We start from the raw sequence: 21,230 nt of genomic DNA on the forward strand, positions 1-21,230 counted from the left end.
ATTTAGCTGAAGCTGTATGCAAACACACACACGGTTGTAACCTGTATGGTTGCAGAGAAATGAGCAAACGTAATTATTATAGTGCCACCTATGGTGTGTACATGAGTAGTGGAGGAGATTGGGGACCATCCTGCCAAATTTGATGCTTCTAGGACTTACGGTTTTGATGGCCAGACACCTTTAGAGCAGACAAAGAATAACAAAAGAAGAAGAAGGTGTTTGGACCTTTAATTAATGTCTTTTGAAAGCTTAACATAAAACCACCACCCAGTGGCTGAAGTCATCATATTATACACCTACTGTTGACACGTAGCACCAATATAAATAACGTTAAGTCGCTAGAACGTACAGACATAACATACTCAATATTCATAAGTAAAGCTTTCACTATAGGATCGATAAACTCTCTTATGCAGGAAACTGTTGATTATGTGTTGTTACTCTGTCCTAGGTATATAGGAAAGGAATGAACTACAAAGATGAAGTTCTCAAGGTGAATGCATATCTTGACTCTAGGGGTCAAACAACTAAACATCAAGTCAAAACTCTTGGGCTGTTTCTAGAGACAGACCTTAGTTTCAGTAGTCATGTCAAATCAGTGACTAAATCAGCATACTATCATCTCAAAAACATTGCAAGAACTAGATGTTTTGTTTCCAGTCAAGACTTGGAGAAACTTGTTCATGCCTTTATCACCAGCTGGGTGGATTACTGTAATGGTCTCCTCACCGGCCTTCCCAAGAAGACCATTAGACAACTGCAGCTCATCCAGAACGCTGCTGCCAGGATCCTGACTAGAACCAGAAAATCTGAGCATATCACACCAGTCCTCAGGTCCTTACACTGGCTTCCAGTTACATTTAGGATGGATTTTAAAGTACTTTACAGGACTTTATAGGATGCAGTGAATTTTCAATCTGCAACATATCAAACACAAAACAAGGATCTGGTCAAATAATAGAGACAGTTTTAAAATTCCTTAAAATCACTCCAACACAGGAGATGGCGGTATGCACAAGAAGGCTGGTGTGCGACCAGCCAATAAATCCACAGGAGAAGAAGATAAACACACTTCCGGTGCGGCAGAAAAAGATGTCGGCGCCCTTATGAATGTCATGTTGTTGACAGTCTCCAGATAATTGTGTTTGTTTAAGCGTTGTTATATACACGTTAAGCTTATATTGAATAATATCACAGCGTATCTGCATGAAGTTACTGGATTTATAAGGTATGTGGGTTTTTTTTTACGGGAAATGTGGTAAATATAACGCTACTCCATGCTCTCGTGAAGACTGACATATGTTTATGTACCTTATTGTCTCATGTATGGTGTTTTATAAATATTTTCTATTGACTTACTCTCTTTTGTCTTCAACAGAGTACCTGGCAGTCATGGTCCATTTATGTAAGTGTGTTTAATGCAATTTATTCGAAGTATTAGTCATTTTTAACAGCTCCCTAGTTGTTCAGAAGTAATCTGATCAGATCTCAGATATCTTTGTTTATCTTGTTGTTTACAAGATAAACAAAGGATTCTCAAATCTTAGTTTTGGACCAAATCGGCGGTTTGTGTTGTTGAAAACTTTTTGGATGCCTTTATTCCAAAACAAAAACAAATATCTGGATTATACTGATCCCAGCAGAATGGATTTCAGCAGCAATTTAATAACTTGAATACATTTATAACATGTTATAGACGCATTGTATATAGCAAGGTTATTAATAAAGTCTTAAATTTAGGTGTATCAAATTTAAGGCCTTAAAAAGTCTTACATTGTAAAATAAATTCTTAATTATGATTTCAAGAGATCTTAAATTTGGGGATGGAAAGACCAGAATTGCGATACAGCTAAATGTGATGATTAAACTTAAAAAGGCTATGATTTGATGAAATAAACATGAGCGCTGCCACTGCACTGCTTTGTGTTCTGCCCGGGGGAAACAGTTATATTTCTACCAAACACTGTCAGAGAATGAATGAGCATTTTCAATAAAACTGTTGTTTTGTTCAGAGTTCAGACAAATGCAAAAATCGTTTTTACCCTGCAAACACGCAGAGCTTTAAATGTGAACTGATGGATCGATAAGAAGACGATGCATTATACAAATCTAAACAGTATAGGGGTGTGCGATATGTATGGTATGCGATAATATCGTAATGGTTGTTTTAACGATGTGCGAGTTGATATTATCAAGTATATCGCGAAAAGCAAACAAAACAGCTACAGAGTGCACGCATGCATTACATGATGCATTTATAGTGCGTTCTTTCACTGCATGAATCAGCCTATTAACATGCATTTAGAATTATCACATAATTCAAGATATGGGGCAGAAAATGTATATATTTATATCATTTCAAATAGTTAAAATCACACGAAGACTGCTGTTTTTTTTTTTTTCTCTCAAAGTCAGCATGATTACAAATGTGATATTGATTTTATACAACTGTTCAATGAACACAAATTTTTTAGAAGTTAAATGGATAGTTCACCCAAAAATGTTACGTTTATCTGCTTACCCCCAGGGCATCCAAGATGTACCGTGGAAATAAAAAGTCTACACACCCCTGTTAAAATGCCAGGTTTCTGTGGTGTAAAAAAAAATGAGACCAATATAAATCTTTTCAGAATTTTTCCATCCTTAATGTAAACTATAACCTGTACAACTCTGTACAAACTGAAATTGTTTAGGAAAGGGGGAGTGAAAATAAAAAACTAAATTAACGTGGTTGCATAAGTGTACACACCCTCTTATAACTAAGGATATGGCTGTGTTCAGAATTAAGCAATCACATTCAAACTCATGTTAAATAGGAGTCAGTACACACCTACCATCATTTAAAGTGCCTCTGATTAAACCCTGTTCTAGTAGGCTTTTCCTGACATTTTCTGAGTCGCATCTAACAGCAAAAGCCATGGTCCGCAGAGAGCTTCCAAAGCATCAGAGGGCTCTCATTGTTAAAAGGTATCAGTCAGGAGAACTGTACAAAATAATTTCTAAAGCATTAGATATAGCATGGAACACAGTGAAGACATATATTTTCAGATGCGCTTGTTTCAAACTACTGTATAGCCTATCAATATAAACATATTGCCATATATCGTATCGCTTATAAAGATTATATCAATATATCGTACAAACTCTATATACCGCCCAGCCCTAACTCACAGTGAAACATGGTGATGGCAGCATCATGCTTTTGAGCTGTTTTTCTTCAGCTAGAACTGGGGCCTTAGTCAAGGTGGAGGGAATTATGAACAGTTCCAAATGCCAGTCAATATTGGAACAAAACCTTCAGGCTTCTGCTAGAAAGCCGAAGATGAAGAGGAACTTAATCTTTCAGCACAACAACAACCCAAAGCATACGTCCAAATCAACAAAAGATGGCTCCACCAGAAGAAGATTGAAGTTTTGGAATGGCCCAGCCAGAGCCCAGACCTGCATCCAACTGAAAATCTGTGGGGTGATCTGAAGAGGGCTGTGCACAGGAGATGCCCTCGCAATCTGACAGATTTGGAGCATTTTTGCACAGAAGAGTGGGCAAATATTTGCTAAGTCAAGATGTGCCATGCTGTTAGACTCATACCCAAAAAGACTGAGTGGTGTAATAAAATCAAAAGGTGCTTCAACAAAGTATTAGTTTAAGGGTATGCACACTTATGCAACCACATTATTTAAGTTTGTATTTTTACTCCCCCTTCCCTAAAAGATTGTGAAATTATTTATCTTGGTCTCTTTTTTTACACCATAGAAACCTGGCATTTTAACAGGGGTGTGTAGACTTTTTATATCCACTGTAGGTGACTTTGTTTCTTCAGCAGAACACAAACGAAGATTTTTAACTCAAACTGTTGCAGTCTTTCAGTCATATAATGCCAGTCAATGCGCACCAAATCTTTGAGAGTAAAAAAAAAAAAAAAACATGCACAGACAAATCCAAATTAGACCCTGCGGCTCGTGACGATACATTGATGTCCTAAAACACGAAACGATCGGTTTGTGTGAGAAACTGAACAGTATTTATATAATTTTTTACCTCTGATACACCACAATGTCCAACTGTCCCGAGCGCGTTCACAGCAGCCGGTGCATGATGCTTCTTGTTTTTGCTTTACGGCGGATCGTATCTCTCAAATGGACCATTGACACTTCTAATTGAGATTGTAGATGGAGTGTCAATGGTCCATTTGAGAGATATATGGCAGTAATGCACTTATAAGTCTGCGATACGCCGTAAAGCAAGAAGACGACAACGCACCGGCTGTTGTGTGTATTTTTACACGTGGGGTGCCGGGAGGCAGGGTCCGGGACAGGCGATGGCTCGCCTCGCGGCGGACCGCCAGCCCACTCCCGAGTTCCAACTACGAGCTTTTTAACTGCAGCAACTTTAATATACGCTATTGGAGCTGGAATTACCGCGGCTGCTGGCACCAGACTTGCCCTCCAATGGGTCCTCGCCCATGGGTTTAGGATACGCTCATTCCAATTACAGGGCCTCGAAAGAGACCTGTATTGTTATTTTTCGTCACTACCTCTCCGAGTTGGAAATGGGTAATCTGCGCGCTTGCTGCCTCCCTTGGATGTGGTAGCCGTTTCTCAGGCTCCCTCTCCGGAATCGAACCCTTATTCCCTGTTGATAGGGCAGACATTCGAAAGAATCTTCGCCGCCGGGGGGGGCGCGCGATCGGCCCGAGGTTATCTAGAGTCACCAAAGGGACCGGGGCCGGAGCCCCGACCCCGGATGGGTTTTGGATCGGATAAATGCATGCGTCCCCGCCGTCCCCCCACGGGGGGAGGAAGATCGGCGCCCGTTTGCATGTATTAGCTCTGGAATTGCCACAGTTATCCAAGTACCGGGTGGAGCGATCAAAGGGACCATAACTGATTTAATGAGCCATTCGCAGTTTCACTGTATCGGCCGTGTGTACTTAGACCTGCATGGCTTAATCTTTTACATATTTTTTTTTTATGTAAAACACACACATACAGTCACTTTCTCCAAAATGATTTATGACAGACACAGCAATGATGTTCTAGAGATCATCATGCTTGTAGTGTGTTCCAGGGGATTAAAAGTAAAACGTACAATATATATATTTCAGACCTAGTAGATTAATAGTAAATAATAATAATCGTAAATGTGTAAAGTTGCATAAACTCATTCTAACTTAGTGTCATATCCATATAAATCATTATGTTTTAATCCAAAAAGGATTTAAGTCTACTACTAGACTAAAACAGTTAAAGTTAGCAGTGCATAAGACAGCGCTACATCCCATTTAAAAACATACAATATTTTTCCACTTTTGTGAATAATCACCTGTCAGGGTCTTTGAAAAAGTTATGAAAGGCAATATTTTTACCGTCACACTAATAGTTTTTGCAGTGGATTGCCCAACAACGTTCTTTTATTCCACTTTGACTTCTCTTTCGTTGTTATTCTGTATATCTGTAGTGTTGTTCAGTAGGAATTTTCACTCCAAAATGGCAGCTGCTTTACCGAAGCGTTTGATTAGCTGGATCAGCTGTGTTTGAGTAGGGTTGGAGCTAAACTTTGCAGAGCTGTGGCCCTCCAGGAATTGAGTTTGAGACCTCTGGTTTAGAGCAATGGTTCTCAAACCTGTTCTGGAGTACCCCCCAGCCCTGCACATTTTGTCTGTCTCCCTCATCTATCACACTTTATTCAACTCATCACCTCATTAGTGGAGACTGCAAGACCTGAAGTGAGTGTGTCAGATACTGGGAGACATACAAAAATGTTCAGTGCTGGGGGTACTTTATGGAAAGGTTTGAGAGCCAGTGCTTTAGAGGCTCTGTAGAGCACTACTAATCCAGATTTAGTAAAAAAGTGTGTACCTGGTTCATTGTGATCCAATCCAATTTTGCTTTGAAAAACCAGTAGAAAAGTAAAATGGATTACCTGATCCTGGATAGCAAAACATGGGATTACAAATCCAGATCATTCTGATCCAGATTAAATTTTTTGAACAACTGACCTCTCAAGTTTAAATGTGCATTTCAGATAAGAAAGACATCCAAAATGTAGTCTCCAGGACCAGTAGTCTTACTGCTTCTGAATTAAAGCTTCATGTTTGTGACATTAAACATTGCCAATGTGAAACTTGTGTTTATCCATTATGTCTTTTCTTAGCTTCTTTCCTGCTCAAAAAATATCATGGTGGGCATGTGGTCATCAGGCTGGCACTAGGAGGTGCCACTAATAGACCCTTCTACCGCATTGTGGCTGCTAATAATAAACGGGCAAGAGACGGTAAATATATTGAGCAGCTGGGCTCATATGACCCTCTCCCCAACACACACAATGAAAAACTTGTTGCCTTCAATTACGAAAGAATCAAGTACTGGATTGCATGTGGGGCTCATACGACAAAACCAGTGGCCAAACTTCTAGGTGAGCATCAACCTAAGGAATGTGATTTCTCACTTAATGTTTAGTGATGATTACAGAAAGAGACCAGTTGCACATACCTCACATTTTTAATCCTTGTTTTCTCTTGAGTAGGATTGGCTGGATTTTTCCCACTGCATCCAATGACAATAACAGAAGCAGAGCGGAGACAGAAAGCAGCTTTGACAGAAGAAGTTAAAACGGAAAGTCAAGAACAAATGGAGCAGAAGGAGGGACTGTAAATGCAAAATAAAGAGTTCATGATTTCTAGGCATCTTAGTAGTGGTAATGTGACATTATACGTCTGTATTACACTGAGATATGTTTTTGGTAATATTATAAGAGTGTGTTTACAATAAGCCTCAGCACAGGTTGAAACTCCAGACATTCAGACACTGCTTGATTAAAATTTTCTTATTACCCAATACAATAGAGCACAGTTTAAAAGATGAATAAGGGGATGTAGACTGAAAGTGCATTTTATAATCATTAATCTTGTAAACACACTTTATCTGGATCTATTTGTCAGTGAGAACCAGTGATAAGGCTAACAAAATAAATTAATAAATGTTCTGGCCTGAGTAACCTACACTGAGAGTTGAAATGAACAGTCTTGTTTAATTTCAGGTCATGTGATCAGAACCTATAAATGTTACGCAATTGTGTAACTCCTTTACAGCAAGCAGCATACTGATGTATCTAACTGTATACACCCATGTACTGGTATTAAATAAATGTAATATTTATCAGAGGGCTCAAACTCTTTCTGAGGTTAGCTTGTAAAATATGCAGGTAATAAACAAGCTTTATGAGCCATGCAAATGCTTTGTAGATGTTTAGAAGTCATTTGAAGTAGTCTGCTCGTTCTTTTGATTGATCATATTTGTTTTTTAAAAAAAATATGCAATATTTAAAAATGACATATGTGAATTAGAACATGCTGTTCAGACTGAATTGAAATTTCAATTCAATATAGGCCTAAATGTAGTTATTCTGCTACACAAGTATTTTAAAATCGAATGAGGGTTGGAAAAGTTATGTAAAGCCAAATTAAATTAATCAATGGTGTGTCTGAAGGTTTTGTGGATGGGTTGTGTATTCTGATTAAAATAGTATTTTCTTGTAAAACATTCTCAAATTTCTTTATCTCTCTATAAAACTTAAAAATAAAAGTAATCACATTTCTAAGACTAAAACTGAAAAATAAAGCTAAGTAGAAAATAAAAAAATAAATATACAAATTACAAAAGCACATAGCAAAATTACTTAAACCTAAGCTAAAATGATGTATATATAAAGATAAATCAAAATAATAAAAACTTTTTAAATATGTTTGCATACTCTTTGGTGACTTGATTTTCAATAAAAAGCAAGAAACATTAACAGAAAACAGGTGAATCCACACCTTAAAAACACTGCATACATGTCCACATGGAACGAGGAAACATGAATCAGATTTACCTGTCAACTCAGTTTTTTTTTTTTATTAATCTTTTTGATCATTGATGTAAAGTTTGGATTACTCAATATTTATACAAAATGTTGTTATTCATTGCTGCTGTCTTAAATATAAATATTTTGTAAATTTGAAAGTCCTAACAGTTCTCAACTCATCAGCAACACAGATGCAAGCTACAAATGAAAGAAATCACACTCTTTCAAAATAAGGTTTTGTCCTGGAATTATTGGAAGATACATGCAACGCTTGACTTCAAATGAAATTATCTTAAAAGGAATAAATACTAGTGTATCAAACTGAAAAGGCCTGGTATATGACTTCAAAACAATCTAGGGTAAAGCATAGTGTGTTTAGTTTTGTCAAAAGTGAAGGCGCTACTCACTTTGAGGCTTGCGCTGTGCATTCAGACAGCATTTTTGAGGCGTAACAGACCTTTAGAACATTTTTATGATGGCCTGTTACAAAAGAAGACATAATAAACAGGTGTATTATGCATTTTTAAAGGGGACCTATTTTGCAAAAATCACTTTTATAAGGTGTTTGAACAGCCTATAATGGTAAAAATCCACCCACTCATTTTTTTATAATCTAAAAAAATCATAAACAGTCTCTCAGAAGGAGCAGTTTCAGATTCTCCCTCTGTTCACGTCACCGAGGGCAAAAAGTCCTGCCCTTTTGTGACGCTGTCCTATAAGCATAGACACAGGCCTGAGTGAGAAGCAGCAGTCCGACTCCACCATTACTGATTACTTGCTGTAGCTGCTGGAGATATACAATGTCAGCGCCAAAGAGGCATTTCAAGTGTTGTGTGTCTACATAGACTCCCTCCATCTGAGGACACTGTGGTTAAGTTTCATTGTCTAAGGAAATGTCCCGGAAAAAATCAGTGAAGTCCCCAATACATGTAGGGATCAATACCAATGCTTTGTGCGCGAACATCAGCTCCAGACAAAGTAAGTATCACGCGTTTGTTTTCCAAATTGCCCTTCTGAAAGAGCTTCTTGGCACTCTGTAAGGCTAATGATGCTAAAGCTACCATTGTCTCTGTCTGTTTTCACTGGTGCTGTCTTCATGAATGATCGTGAATAGGAATGTGGTGGTCAAAAGTTGCATATGAAAGCAATATGAGTCGATCGCTTGAGTTTATTGAGCTCATAATCACGAGTGGGTCTTATAAAGTTTGTGATAGCATGCCATGCTCCATGAGACCAGCTATGTTGTTATTTTTATCCTGCTGTGCCCCCTGTCTGTGTAATTCATAAACGCAAATTTATTATGCACAGTATAATCAGATGGCTGACTTTGAAACCGAGTAGTTTTCTGTAAAGATAACAGGCTTGTACTAATCGTGGAATGTTTATTTGCAAAGGCTAGCACTACAAATGCAGAGCTGGAGCTCTTGAAGCTCCGCCCTCTTCTCCAGGAGCATTAGCTCATTTGCATTAAAGCAACATACAATTTTGGCTCATACCCTAAAAGTGGCAATTTTAACAAGCTTTAAAAAATCATCTGTGGGGTATTTTGAGCTAAAACTTCACATACACACTCTGGGGATATCAGAGACTTATTTTACATCTTGTAAGGAGCATAATAGGTCCCCTTTAAAACAATTTACGTACAACAAAAATGAGCTTAGTGCCAAAACGTACACAAAAGCATCAGTCAGTCTCACTGTTACAATCCATCCCAAAGGTGTTCAGTGGGGTTCAGGTCTGAGCTTTGCTTGGGACAGTTTAGTGTTTCAAAGCAATTACTGTAATAATTAAAAAGGTTGGGAAAACAAAAACAAACTCTGAAACCCCAAGCTGCACTGTAAACATTTCAAGCGGTTTCAACTAATTAGTAACTAGTTCCACAAAAATGTAAACGTTTACTCTACGTGTTTTATATGTTACCTCAACTAAGATTTATTATTTGGGCATCATAAGAAATTGCTGGGGAACTACATGAACATTTAACAAAATTATTAAAAATGATTGACTGGTGTTTATTAATCACTAAAAACACACATTACAACACATAATAGCCTTCATTTAATAACAATCTCCATTTATAACATTTTTCATACAAACTAAACATACAGGAATGAAGAAAAAAGTCACCTACATCTTGAATGGCCTGAGGGTCAGTAAATTAACAGCATTTTTTTCTTTGTGGGTGAACTATTCCTTTAAAGCTCCACTTGACACATTACATCTGTAATACAACTGCAAAATTGAGTTTAAACTTTGTTTAATGAAGACAGAAGAGGAGAAATGCAAAAAGATTTGTTTTCTTGGTATGAGAGGGTAAATTACAATTATTAATAATCATGTTTATTAATAATTTCATGTTTAATTATAATTTCCTATCCATTTACAATGCTACCACATTAACCAACTAGTAAAGTCAGACATGTTGATGTTTTTTAAGCTTTGTTATTGTTGACCCTGTACTCAGTATGTTATATGGGTTTAGTTATCATTGCTTGTTTACACTGAAAGCACATTTAATATATTTTTGTAAATTCATATTTATAGTGAAAACAACTGTGCTGCATATACAGTATGTTTACAATATGTTTTTTATTTTATTTTTAAATAAAGCATATGTGCATTACAAGTTTTGGCTACACTGAACACCATGTTAATCAAACAAACAAAAAAAAGGGGGAAAAAAAGGGAAAAAATGCAATGTCGGTATCAGGTCACTAGGAGGCGCTACAGAATAAATTATACGTCATGCTGTCTTCCCCTGTTTGGCTGATGCTTCTCATCATCAAAGGTGTCTTTTACTTGTAAATAGTTGGTTGGTCCATCTCAAACTCTTTAGTCTTAATTGGATTTCAAAATAAGAAACGCATATCTAATATACCACATTTAAGCACATTGTAAAGGTACTGCCTGACCACTTTCAAAATGCAAAAAAAGCATAAAGTATTTTAACGCTGAGAAACTGCATTGCACAGACTGATTAATCTGTTCTCATTAACTTCACTAAATTGTCTAAATATGCATAGTTTGTTATGATACCATTCCCTAGTTTATATACTTGTCATTAAATTTAAGCTGTATAATATTCTAATCATCGGGCATCATTTTCTGAGTATAGAAAAAAATTAAATAAATCAACTAACATCGGCCAATTTTTCTCAGCACTGATTAGGAAGTTAATCATTCTTGCAATAAATTTAAACCTAACATTTTTTTGTGTGATAATTACCCAAATCAATCATAAACTTACATAACTATTTTGCTTTTCCAGTATTAAAATGCTGTAAATATGGTAAAGAATAAAAAATCTTTGAGGGGCAGGATAGGGTGAGAGTTTGGGTTAGTCCATAGTAATTATAATTAGCTTTATATAAAACAATAGAAGTATGTACTCATTTAGCCATTAGTAGCCATGTATGTTTGTGTGTGAGTCAGTGAATGTTTTAGTAGGGTTGACAGATAATAGATCTAAGTCAGAGCCATCTAAACTAGTCGTTTGCTTGTGTTGGACCTTAATGTATGTGGTTCAAGTTCAACCATAGATCCTCCCTATTGTCTGCTTTTGATCGGGTTGTGATTAATCAGGAAGTTTATCTTTTTCTTTTTTTTTTTTAAGAGTTGAATTACTGGTTTGCAAAGAGTCATTTCCATTTCACAGGTGAGGTGAATCAACTTGAAATATCTTTTAAATGATTTGTGTCATTACTATTATTTTTAGGACATGTTCAGCAAATATCAACAGATAAAGTTTGAGTTATAAAAAGAAAGCTTGGATAGCACCTCTTGAAACTATGTCCTGATACACTGCTTAAAATAACATCAAATAAAAAATAAATATTAGATGAACACTTCGAGGGATTCAAAATTAGGGATATTGGCTTGGCAATTAACTGAAACTGAAATGACTAAAGTATCAAAATTTTGTAAAACTAAAAAGGAATTAGAGGTATATATTAAGATAAAACAAATTAAATAAAAATAATAACTGTAATATAAAATTAAACAGAAACAGAGTAAATGCAATTGAAGGTGAACAAGATGACTTAATTTCCTGTAATCTGAGCCTAATTTGTCGAGTCACATTCATCACATTAACATGAAAAGGTACAGTTCAGAAGCAATTAAAATTTCAATTTCAAAAAGCCAGAAGCTAAAGCAATAACAGACCATGTGACATTCTAGGTGGTCATAGTTATGGTTAATTTTAGTTATTTAGTATAATAAAGTTATTTAGTATATTAAATTGAATGGCTTGGGACACTTTTTGTTCATTCCTTTCAGCTGCTTATCATTTCATCCAAGGCTTTTGGGCACAAAAAAGACCAGACTGTGATTCATTTCAGTTTCTATACATTACCTAGTGTTAAAATGATCGATCAGATTTGGACATATTGTTTGCTCATTTCAGCTGCTTATCGTCTCATCCAAGGCATTTACACGCACACACACACAAAAAAAAAAAAAGACCAGAGAAACAGCATTTTACCCGATCAGCAAGGCAGAAAATACCGGTCTATGTGAGTAATTCCCAGGTTTGCTAGATGGTGCCCTGTAAAACCGCTCCGAGACACGCATCCCTTCAAACCAACCCATCATCTCCGTAAAGGCAACTACAGAACTGATCTAAGATCGGTTTTTAAGTGCAAAAGTACATTTCACCTTCCTCCTGTCTGGAGCCAGGCCAGTAGTAATGAGGCAGAGCACAGGGGCGTGGATGTGATAAAACAGGCAAAACAGCTATATCTCTGCGTTTCTCAGAGATACGACATACTTCAGAGAATGAAATACAGAATATCAGATAAAGACCAACTTGATTCATAAATAAGTATTTATTTTTATTACTTTACAGGATACAATAGACTAACAACTATTCAGTTTGGGTAAGAGGACGATGTTAAATACTTTTACACATCACAACATACTGTTTTCTCAGTGCACTTTGCATATATACATATATATATATACACATACATATATACATATGTACATACACACACACACACACACACATACATACACAACAGCAGAGATGTCTATTTCTTCTTGAACTTGCCTTCATTTAATTTTTTTTCTTTTTTAGGTAAGACTGCTAAAGGAAAATAACAAGGTATAATGTAAACATTTCCTGATATACAAACTGGTAAAATAAAGGGTAAAAGCCATGGCATCAAATGAGTTCAAAATCCTGTGAGCTGGAAAGCTGTACTTGACCTCATAGCTTCTAAACAGCATATTTGTCTTACTTTCCCCCTTTTTAAATTGCATGGCACTTGCTACATTTACGGAGTTATCACGATGGTTCTGGAAACAATATAGAATAATAAAACATCTCATTCACCAGCTGCCAGCAGCCAAAGTCTCTGGTGCCCACACCCACTGTAATCACGTCTAACAGGAATGCATGTACAGTAACAGGAAGATTAGTATGTGTGAGCTCTGCCAAATGCATCACACATGGACTTTAACTCCACGTAGCTCTTAAAAATCGGTCGAGGATGCGTTTTCATTGAGAAAGTGTTAATGACTGACTGTTTCGAATGGGCAAAACATGAAAAAATATAGATCAGGGGCAACTGTTTCCTCGTACGGACCTGTGTACGTCAAATGAGATTGTATTTGTTGAGTCTTTGTAATCCGTAGTTGGGTATTTCAGAAGAAGTAGAACTATAATGGGAGGTAGTACTTGAGAAAATCCTATCGCAGACAATGGCTCACAGCTTCATGTGGAGACAGCACTTTAAAAGAGGAGAAAAACGCATTCACAGGTTTAACAAGTATTGCTTTTTGTGCAACAAAAGAACACACTACACCTCAGCAAGAAGCCAGGGATCAGAAATACTCCGTTCATTCAGAGGGCAACATTTCAGCTGCCGTTTTAAGCAGCTTATGAAAGCTTAAAAGCAGTGCCAAAACTGGGCAAATGTAACACATTCAGCTCTCGAATCACTCACAGACACACAACTTAGAACAGAAAAGCAATACTTGGCCTGTTCCTATGTAACACAAAATCAAGACTACAAATTGTACAGACAGGCCACATGAACAAAAGCACACAAAAGAGTGTCCTGACAGAGGTCCAACAGAGGAACTGCGAAATAGTGTGCATGTGTCAGATTGCGTGATTGCATGCAGTATGCAATGCAATAAGATGGAATACCCTTCACTTAAAATGTCGGCAGCGAAAAAGTCGGGCCGATTTTATACTTCATATATATTGTAGACGACACAAACGTAAAGAAGCATTTACTGACCCTATGTCCCTATGATCAGACGAACATGTTCCGAGACATAAAAATAATCTTCAATGTGATATAAAATGAGACTACGAAAATTTACAACACTGAAGTATGGAGGTACCAGACCAGCTAATACCAAACAACTGCACCATCATTTCAACACTTACATTTCACATAGCCATGAAAAAAAAAAAAAAAAAAAACAGTTTCTGAATAAAATAGTTTCTGAGCTCACTCTAAGAGAACTGTTAGAACTGTTTCATACGTAATTCATACGTAACTCGCTCGCTTTTTCAAACCAAGTCTATTTGGTTCGTCGTTTTCCTTTTGCTTTGACAGTCCCAGTCCGAACTCAAATCCGAGGCATCCGTGCCTCGACTCGCTGTGCTGTCCGTTAAATACTTCTCATGTTTGTCCAGGTACGACGGACGTTGCGGCAAAAGGAAGTAGTGAGTGGTGCTTGCTTTCCTGCCATTCTCCATGACGGGTAGAATACACGGAGAGCCTTCACTATTCTGTCGTTGCAGGCCACGACTGACATATTTAGGGTCTGGGGCAAAGCTCTGCGTTGGGGGCATGATCCCGTTGAGGTACACTGGAAGGCTCTTTGGACTCGGGGTGCGGGAACTACCGCCAGATAAAGGTTCTCTAGGAGGTACTTTCGGAGGTCGGTCGTCGTCGCTGTTGGCTCCCGATGAGACTTCGGCTGACCAGCGGCGGTAATCTCCAGTCTTGATTGGTCGTGGGGGAATAGGAACTCTGGGAGGAACTTCCGGTTTATCCAGGCCTTGCGTGTTCCGGTGGTGGCTGGACAGCCGGAAGGAGGTGGATTTGTTGAAGCAGCCGGCGGGGCCAGAATGGGAGCGCCGCAGCTTCCTTTGCGTACGTTCCTGCTGTCGGAGACAGTTTTGCTGCTGCTGTTGCTGCTGCTGTTGGTGGTGGTTGCGGAGCTCCTGTTCCCTCTGCTGGGTTTCCCGCTCCTGCCTCGGCTTTTGTGGCTGCAGCTGTGGCTTCTGCAGGGATTTTGGACCTTCAAAGTATGCATAGTTAATCTGTCCACAGCCCCTGAAACTCCTCCGACTGGGCATTCCATAGCGGAACGAAGAGTGTTTTGAGCAAGATTCGGAAACTAGGCAGCGATTGTCATCTCCATTAAAGAACTCTACCTCACTGTCCATAGCCTGATCCGGGGAAAGCTCTGCTGAACCGGGAATTGGGGGAAGGGGTTTGGTGACGCGGCTGGGCGTCTGAGGAGGACTGATGCGGTCAGATACCGTTAGACGTTGAAAGTAAGGAACCACTTGGTCGTCTTCGGCAGGGCTGGATGTGAAAGGATCCGTGTGCAAGGTGAGCTGGGAAGGTCTGGGCTTTTTGGGGGGCAAGGGCTGGCCTCCTGGGCTGTTTGGTGACTGAAGATGAGTCCGCTGATCTGTTTGAACAGGAAGGTAGCAGAGAATGAGTATATAGCCGTTTTTACGATCTAAATGAATAAATTGTTCTTTTATGCAAATTATGAAACCTAAAAACCTAATTACCATCAATGTAAAAGAGGTGACCGTAAGTGGAACAGAAATTGCACGTCACCTTTAAGCTTATGACTTTCTCCAACAGTATTAATCACTATTTACATTAAATTTGGCAGATGCTTTTATCCAAACATCAGATTTTATTAGTTTGTGCATTCCCTGAAATCGAACCCATGACCCTGGTGTTGCTAGCACCATGTTCTACTTTTTGAGCCACATTCACTTCGATGCATTATTACACCTTTGATTCATCCAATGACAACACTGTTTTCTAATCTTTCGCTTATCTTTAGTATTCAGTACATGAGTTTAAGGAACTGTTAAACACCATTATTTACTCGTTCAAGTCATTGCAAACCTATATGCTTTTTTTGCAGATAATTTTGCAGTTCTTTCCATAAACAGATTGTTCATTATGACCACTTCTTTCAGTCTCCAAAAAGGAGAAAAAAATGCAATATAAAAGTAATCACATATACTATATTTCACTAAATTAGCATTCTGAAGACATACAAACAGACTGAAATTGAATGTGTAGTAATGCTTTGAATTGTCTCTAAATGTAAAGAAAGATGCTTTAAAATTGTCCTCTTAAAAAAATACAAATAAAATCACACCATACAGGTTTGGAATGTAAGTAAATTTGAGTGAACTTTTCATAATGAAACTTATGTTGTAATGCTACTTACCGTCCGCTCCAGAGAATGATGACAGCACCTGTTGCCGGGACTGAACGTTATAATCCATAGAAGAATCAATGGTGAAGTATAAACTGTAGATTAAGAACAGGAGAGCTAATCAGACAAAAATCCAAGGTTCATTAACATCATATGAACCATGTTAACATCACAGACCATTTCCTGTTTTTCTGCTCAGTCATGCAGAGCATGTCCAGGGACTTGTAAAACTAATACATGTTCAACGCAAGAACAGCACACTTGTGCTTTTAGTGTTGCACTCACTTGTGTAGATCATGGTATTTCCAAGAGGGCTTAGCTCCGGCCATGCTATGCCAATGGCTGTCCCGCAGGAATAGGCTTTGTGCGGGTAAACAGATCTCCTGGGCAGTCAAGCCTGCAGTGGACATGCTCCAGCTGCAGTCGGTTCGCATTCAGGCCAGGAAATGCTCCTCCCGCCAAGCTGGCAGCTGCTGGCCTGTACCTGAAACACAGCCATAAAAAGACAAGAGCATAAATCTCCGTAATCTCAAGTGTTTCTCAAAAGCAGCATTAAGACTAAATAAAGAAGCCTCCTGCTTCTCAAATTCACTTTCTTACAGAGAAAAGGACCTCAGTATTTTCACACTTGTTATCTGAGACTTTCAGAACAGAACTTACACTGAGGTCACGATACAAACCCATAGGAAAAAACCCAAATGAGATATTTATATCTAAGCAAATGGAGACTTTAAGGAAAAAGCCCTAGGAATCTTGCAAGTTGAGATACCTTCTGAAACTCAAATCTGAACTGATTCACATTTATTATATAACTCTTTACAGTACATCAACTACACTGAAAAAAAAGTATTGAAACTGCTAGTAAATTTCACAATTACAAAGAAATGGCACTGGGAAATTTTGAAGTATTAAGACAGATTTCAATATTTTGTGCCTTATTTACAACTTATTTTGTCTTATTTGTGTCTATTTTCATTTCTTCAAGGAATTTTAAGAAAAATATGTCCAAGAAAAAGGCAATACTAGACAGAAACACAACCAAGAGCTCCATTAAGCTATGAAAGAGCAACGTATGAGCAGTACAATTCTATCATTACCTCTATTATGACCTTATGAACATTCAAACCTAACTGAGATCATCGCAATGGTTTTGGGGTTGTTGTGGAAGAACTGAGACATTGTTTAGCTGTTTATGGAGCAGTGAGCCCTGGGCTATCAGCACACCATCCAATGCACCTCCTCCTCGTGTCCCCTCGCTTTGCAATGCAGTCAGCCATGTGCACGGGACTCCAGTCATGCATTTTCAGAAAAGAACATTGAGCAACATTCTACTGAGACAAGAGCCAAACCGAATGCACTCTGTCACACACACAAAACAGTACAAACCGCGAAAGACTCAATCCAGTCTTGTAGGATGAGTTGACAGCACAATTGATCACTTTGCTGCATTCAATGAAATACTGTGTAATTTTGTCTGCAATGCACGAGTTTCTGAGAGTCTCGTGCAAATGCTTTCCTCACAGAGGAAGCCATGTAATATCAAACCATGTATGCAAATGAGTCTCAAATTTCATGCCTTGGGAACACAACTTATGTTTGAAGGAACCTGCATCTAGTGTTACTATGTGGTGTAACACTAGAGATGGTCTAAAGCAGTATAGCTTCTACAGTACAATCCAGTAAAACGTTTTGCGCTCTTTGAGAAACCAGCTTTACACCCCTGAGAACGTGAAGAGTGATGGACCTGGAGGCAAGGTTCATACTGGTTTTAGCTTACAAACACATATCACGCACACAAGCTATCAAATCACCAACATTACGACAGTCTTCCAGAGATACAAACAACTCATGTGCCCTATTAAACTGCAATTAGCATTTTATAGAATATTTTATTGCAGGGCTGTTTTGCAAGCAACAGACACAATGCATAAGCATGGTTCAATGCATTTCTGCAGAACTGAGCTTGATATGTAACAGGTGCATTCATGGGATATTGCAGTTTAATCGATATCACACATTTTGCAGATTGTTTGTGATGCACAGAGTAAAATCTAGTCAAAGAAAGCAATGCAATGCCATTTCATAAAAGAGTATGAGATCAAACCGGGTCAATGGGTTCAAAAGGGACGTGCATTTCTGTCTACCATCCCTGATCTGGTTCACAAATGCAAGCAGTCATGCATCCTGAAAGCTTTGGACCTTGGATACGGTCACTATGAGCACACAATGCAACCTGATCTGTGCTAAAGAACCCCACGGGACAAGCGCTTCCTCTCACAACAGGTGCAAGACGGGCAGACTTCCTAGTGTCCGGCACAGACATTTCTCAATGCCTCCGGGAAGACAATGCCAATGTGTTGCAAAGACGTCAAGTAAACAAAGCGTGGCAAATGTGCTCGCTGTGGCGTAAACCCCATGAAACATTCTATAAAACACTGTCATGTGAACATTTATTAATTTGATCCTTTTTACATTTAATAAAAACCGTGCATTTGGCTGCATTGTGCAAGAAAGAATCAGTGAATCTAACAAAACCTGTCAGGAACATGTCACTACTAAAATCACAAGACAACAAATCTTATTTTAGCTCTATTAAAATGGAGATTGTGTTCATGATGAATAACCACATTTATTCATTAATTCATGATAAGGGCCACATTCAACAACTGCAGTGATGTAGCATTACAGTAAATATACTGTAAAGAAAATAAAATGTTTGTGCATTACCAACTTGTCACTTTATACAATAAAGACTGATTCAAAGCAGCTTCACAGTATTAGAATCAATTATGCAAACTTCATTAAATACGAGACAAATCCAAGTTCTCCATAAGCTCTATTAAGACAATAATTATTTCATTATGTCTTTAAAATTGGATTACAAATGTGCTTAATTGTCAAAGTGATGTAGATAATGGCACTAGTTCTAAAAATAGGCTTTATTTTCTTCATGCAAACTATAATTTCTTAACTTTGCACTGAAATGTTCTTGACAGACAACCCCTAAAACACAGGGCACTTCAAAAGTGTTTCTAGTGCTCATCTAATGTGTGCATATTCACAATACAAACACAAGTGTATAGCCTACAACAATGTTAAGCCAATCATCCGTACAAAAAGAGGTCCAGCAGTAAAGTGTAGTCATTGTGCATGGCCCCAAATTAGGAAATATCTGCGTCCTGACAAACCACTGATATGACACTGACAGAAGGTATGAAGGAGAGACAGTCGCGCGCGTTCACACCCCGCTCTTGTCACCTCCGCCGCGGTTTCCTAGCAACCATACCCGATCTACCTGTCCGCTTCCGCAAACTGGCGGGATGAGTCACTAACACTATCACACCTGACGAAACACACCTTATACATTTCTTGAAGAAAAAAAAAAAAAAGACTGATGTTCCACAAAATGAAGCAACATGTGTTAACGTCACATATTGTGAAACTATCATGTCAGCTGCTGATCATCATCATCATTATTATTGTTGTTGTTGTCATCAACATTATAACAAAAATATTAAATAAATATTAAATATAAAAAAAATATTTACGCGCGCGCACACACACACACATAGAGAGAGAGAGAAACACTCACAGACAGAACACAAACACACACAATGCAACAAACGCAATAAAAATTCACCTTAATCTCCTGACAGATTCTAGGTGTCCGGTGTTAAAAGTTCATAATGCCGTAATGATCCCGTTAGGCCCTTGGAAAGCTTTGGTTTAGCTCTATAGATGCTAGAAGACGTTCATTACAGCACTGGAGAGGTTCGTTCACAAACAGGTCTTCTGACTGCGCGGTGCTTTAAAGGCTCACTGCAGTCAGAGGACGCGCAAGCCCCGCCCCTTTCAGGCGGGATTTAAAGACAGTGCGCACGCTGCTGTTATCTGTGAACTGACCTGCATTATTGTTACCCTCTATGTGTTGTGCACTTGCTTACTTTACATGTTTTATACGTAAATAGCTACATATGCAGTTTGATTTGAAATCATATGAAAATACACATATACACACACCTCTTTTCACTGTGAATGAGGCTTTTTTTTAGGCGCAATGGTTTTTATATGTAATTGATGGTATAGTTTTCTAAACGTCAAACCCCCTAAAACTTGCCGATTTCAGTATAGCCTATTTAAAGGAGAGGAGAAATGCCCTCATAATGGTATTTTCATGTTTCACAATACATTTTTAATTGCATTTTCGAAAGAAAAAAAAAGTTTGCATTTCAATTGTCATCCATAGAGACAACAAATAATAATTTTGCACGAATAAAATAATACAAATAACCACAAAAATGGCATAATGTAATGAACAAAGTAACATTAATATAAGGAAAATAGTCATATTTTAATGATTTTTGTTTTCATTAAAAACATCCACTACTCGACTACAGTTATCAAAAATGCATTTCTATAGCCTACTTACAGAATTTAGATTATTAGCCTCATGCATCAAACTTTACAGTTTTAGTACTATCTACATTCTGAAGGTTTTTACAGAGGGGTTTGTTCGTATATCGCTTGCTTGATTTTATTTTATTCCTAAAAACATGGTGAACATGAAGAGTTCAGATGCAAATGCCTCTAAGTGCCATGGATGTTTAAGGTTCTTTACAGAACTATTGATTCCAATAAAGAACCTTTTATTTTTAGTAGTGTATATTAAAATGTGGCTTTGAGGCAGACATCACAGCAAACAAACATTACCGAAAACTAGACAGGCTGCTGACAGGCATGAGAGTCCACAGTCCTTAGAGTCAAGAGTTATTTGAACAGGCAAAAGAACCTCAGTGAGAAGTGCAAAGAGAGACATTTAATGCACAGAATGAAGAAATAAGGGCCCACAGCCCGGTGAATCCACAGAGACAGTCTGACAGACATAAAGGTGGCTCCATTGCTGATAAGAAAGCATGCACAGCGAACACTGTAATGTTTTACTGCTACA

At 38.0% G+C, this 21,230-nt stretch overlaps 2 protein-coding genes across 2 annotated transcripts; one reads left to right on the forward strand and one right to left on the reverse strand.

Moving 5' to 3' along the window:
* Positions 1–1,051: 1,051 nt before the first annotated feature.
* On the forward strand, positions 1,052–8,072 carry LOC306854981 (small ribosomal subunit protein bS16m-like). The gene is made up of 4 exons (XM_079393343.1): positions 1,052–1,228; positions 1,379–1,405; positions 6,155–6,415; positions 6,527–8,072. The coding sequence occupies exons 2-4, from the start codon at positions 1,393–1,395 to the stop codon at positions 6,652–6,654; spliced, it is 402 nt and encodes a 133-aa protein (XP_079249469.1). The 5' UTR covers positions 1,052–1,228; positions 1,379–1,392; the 3' UTR covers positions 6,655–8,072.
* A 4,583-nt stretch (positions 8,073–12,655) lies between these two features.
* On the reverse strand, positions 12,656–20,082 carry LOC306854929 (ERBB receptor feedback inhibitor 1-like). Its single transcript, XM_079393249.1, has 4 exons — positions 19,923–20,082; positions 16,568–16,766; positions 16,295–16,377; positions 12,656–15,508 (listed from the first exon to the last, which is right to left on the reverse strand). Exons 2-4 carry the CDS (start codon positions 16,714–16,716, stop codon positions 14,373–14,375), a joined length of 1,368 nt encoding a protein of 455 aa, XP_079249375.1. The 5' UTR covers positions 16,717–16,766; positions 19,923–20,082; the 3' UTR covers positions 12,656–14,372.
* Positions 20,083–21,230: the final 1,148 nt, after the last annotated feature.

Source organism: Barbus barbus (genome assembly GCF_936440315.1).
Source record: "Barbus barbus genome assembly, chromosome: 35".
Classification (NCBI taxonomy): domain Eukaryota; kingdom Metazoa; phylum Chordata; class Actinopteri; order Cypriniformes; family Cyprinidae; genus Barbus; species Barbus barbus.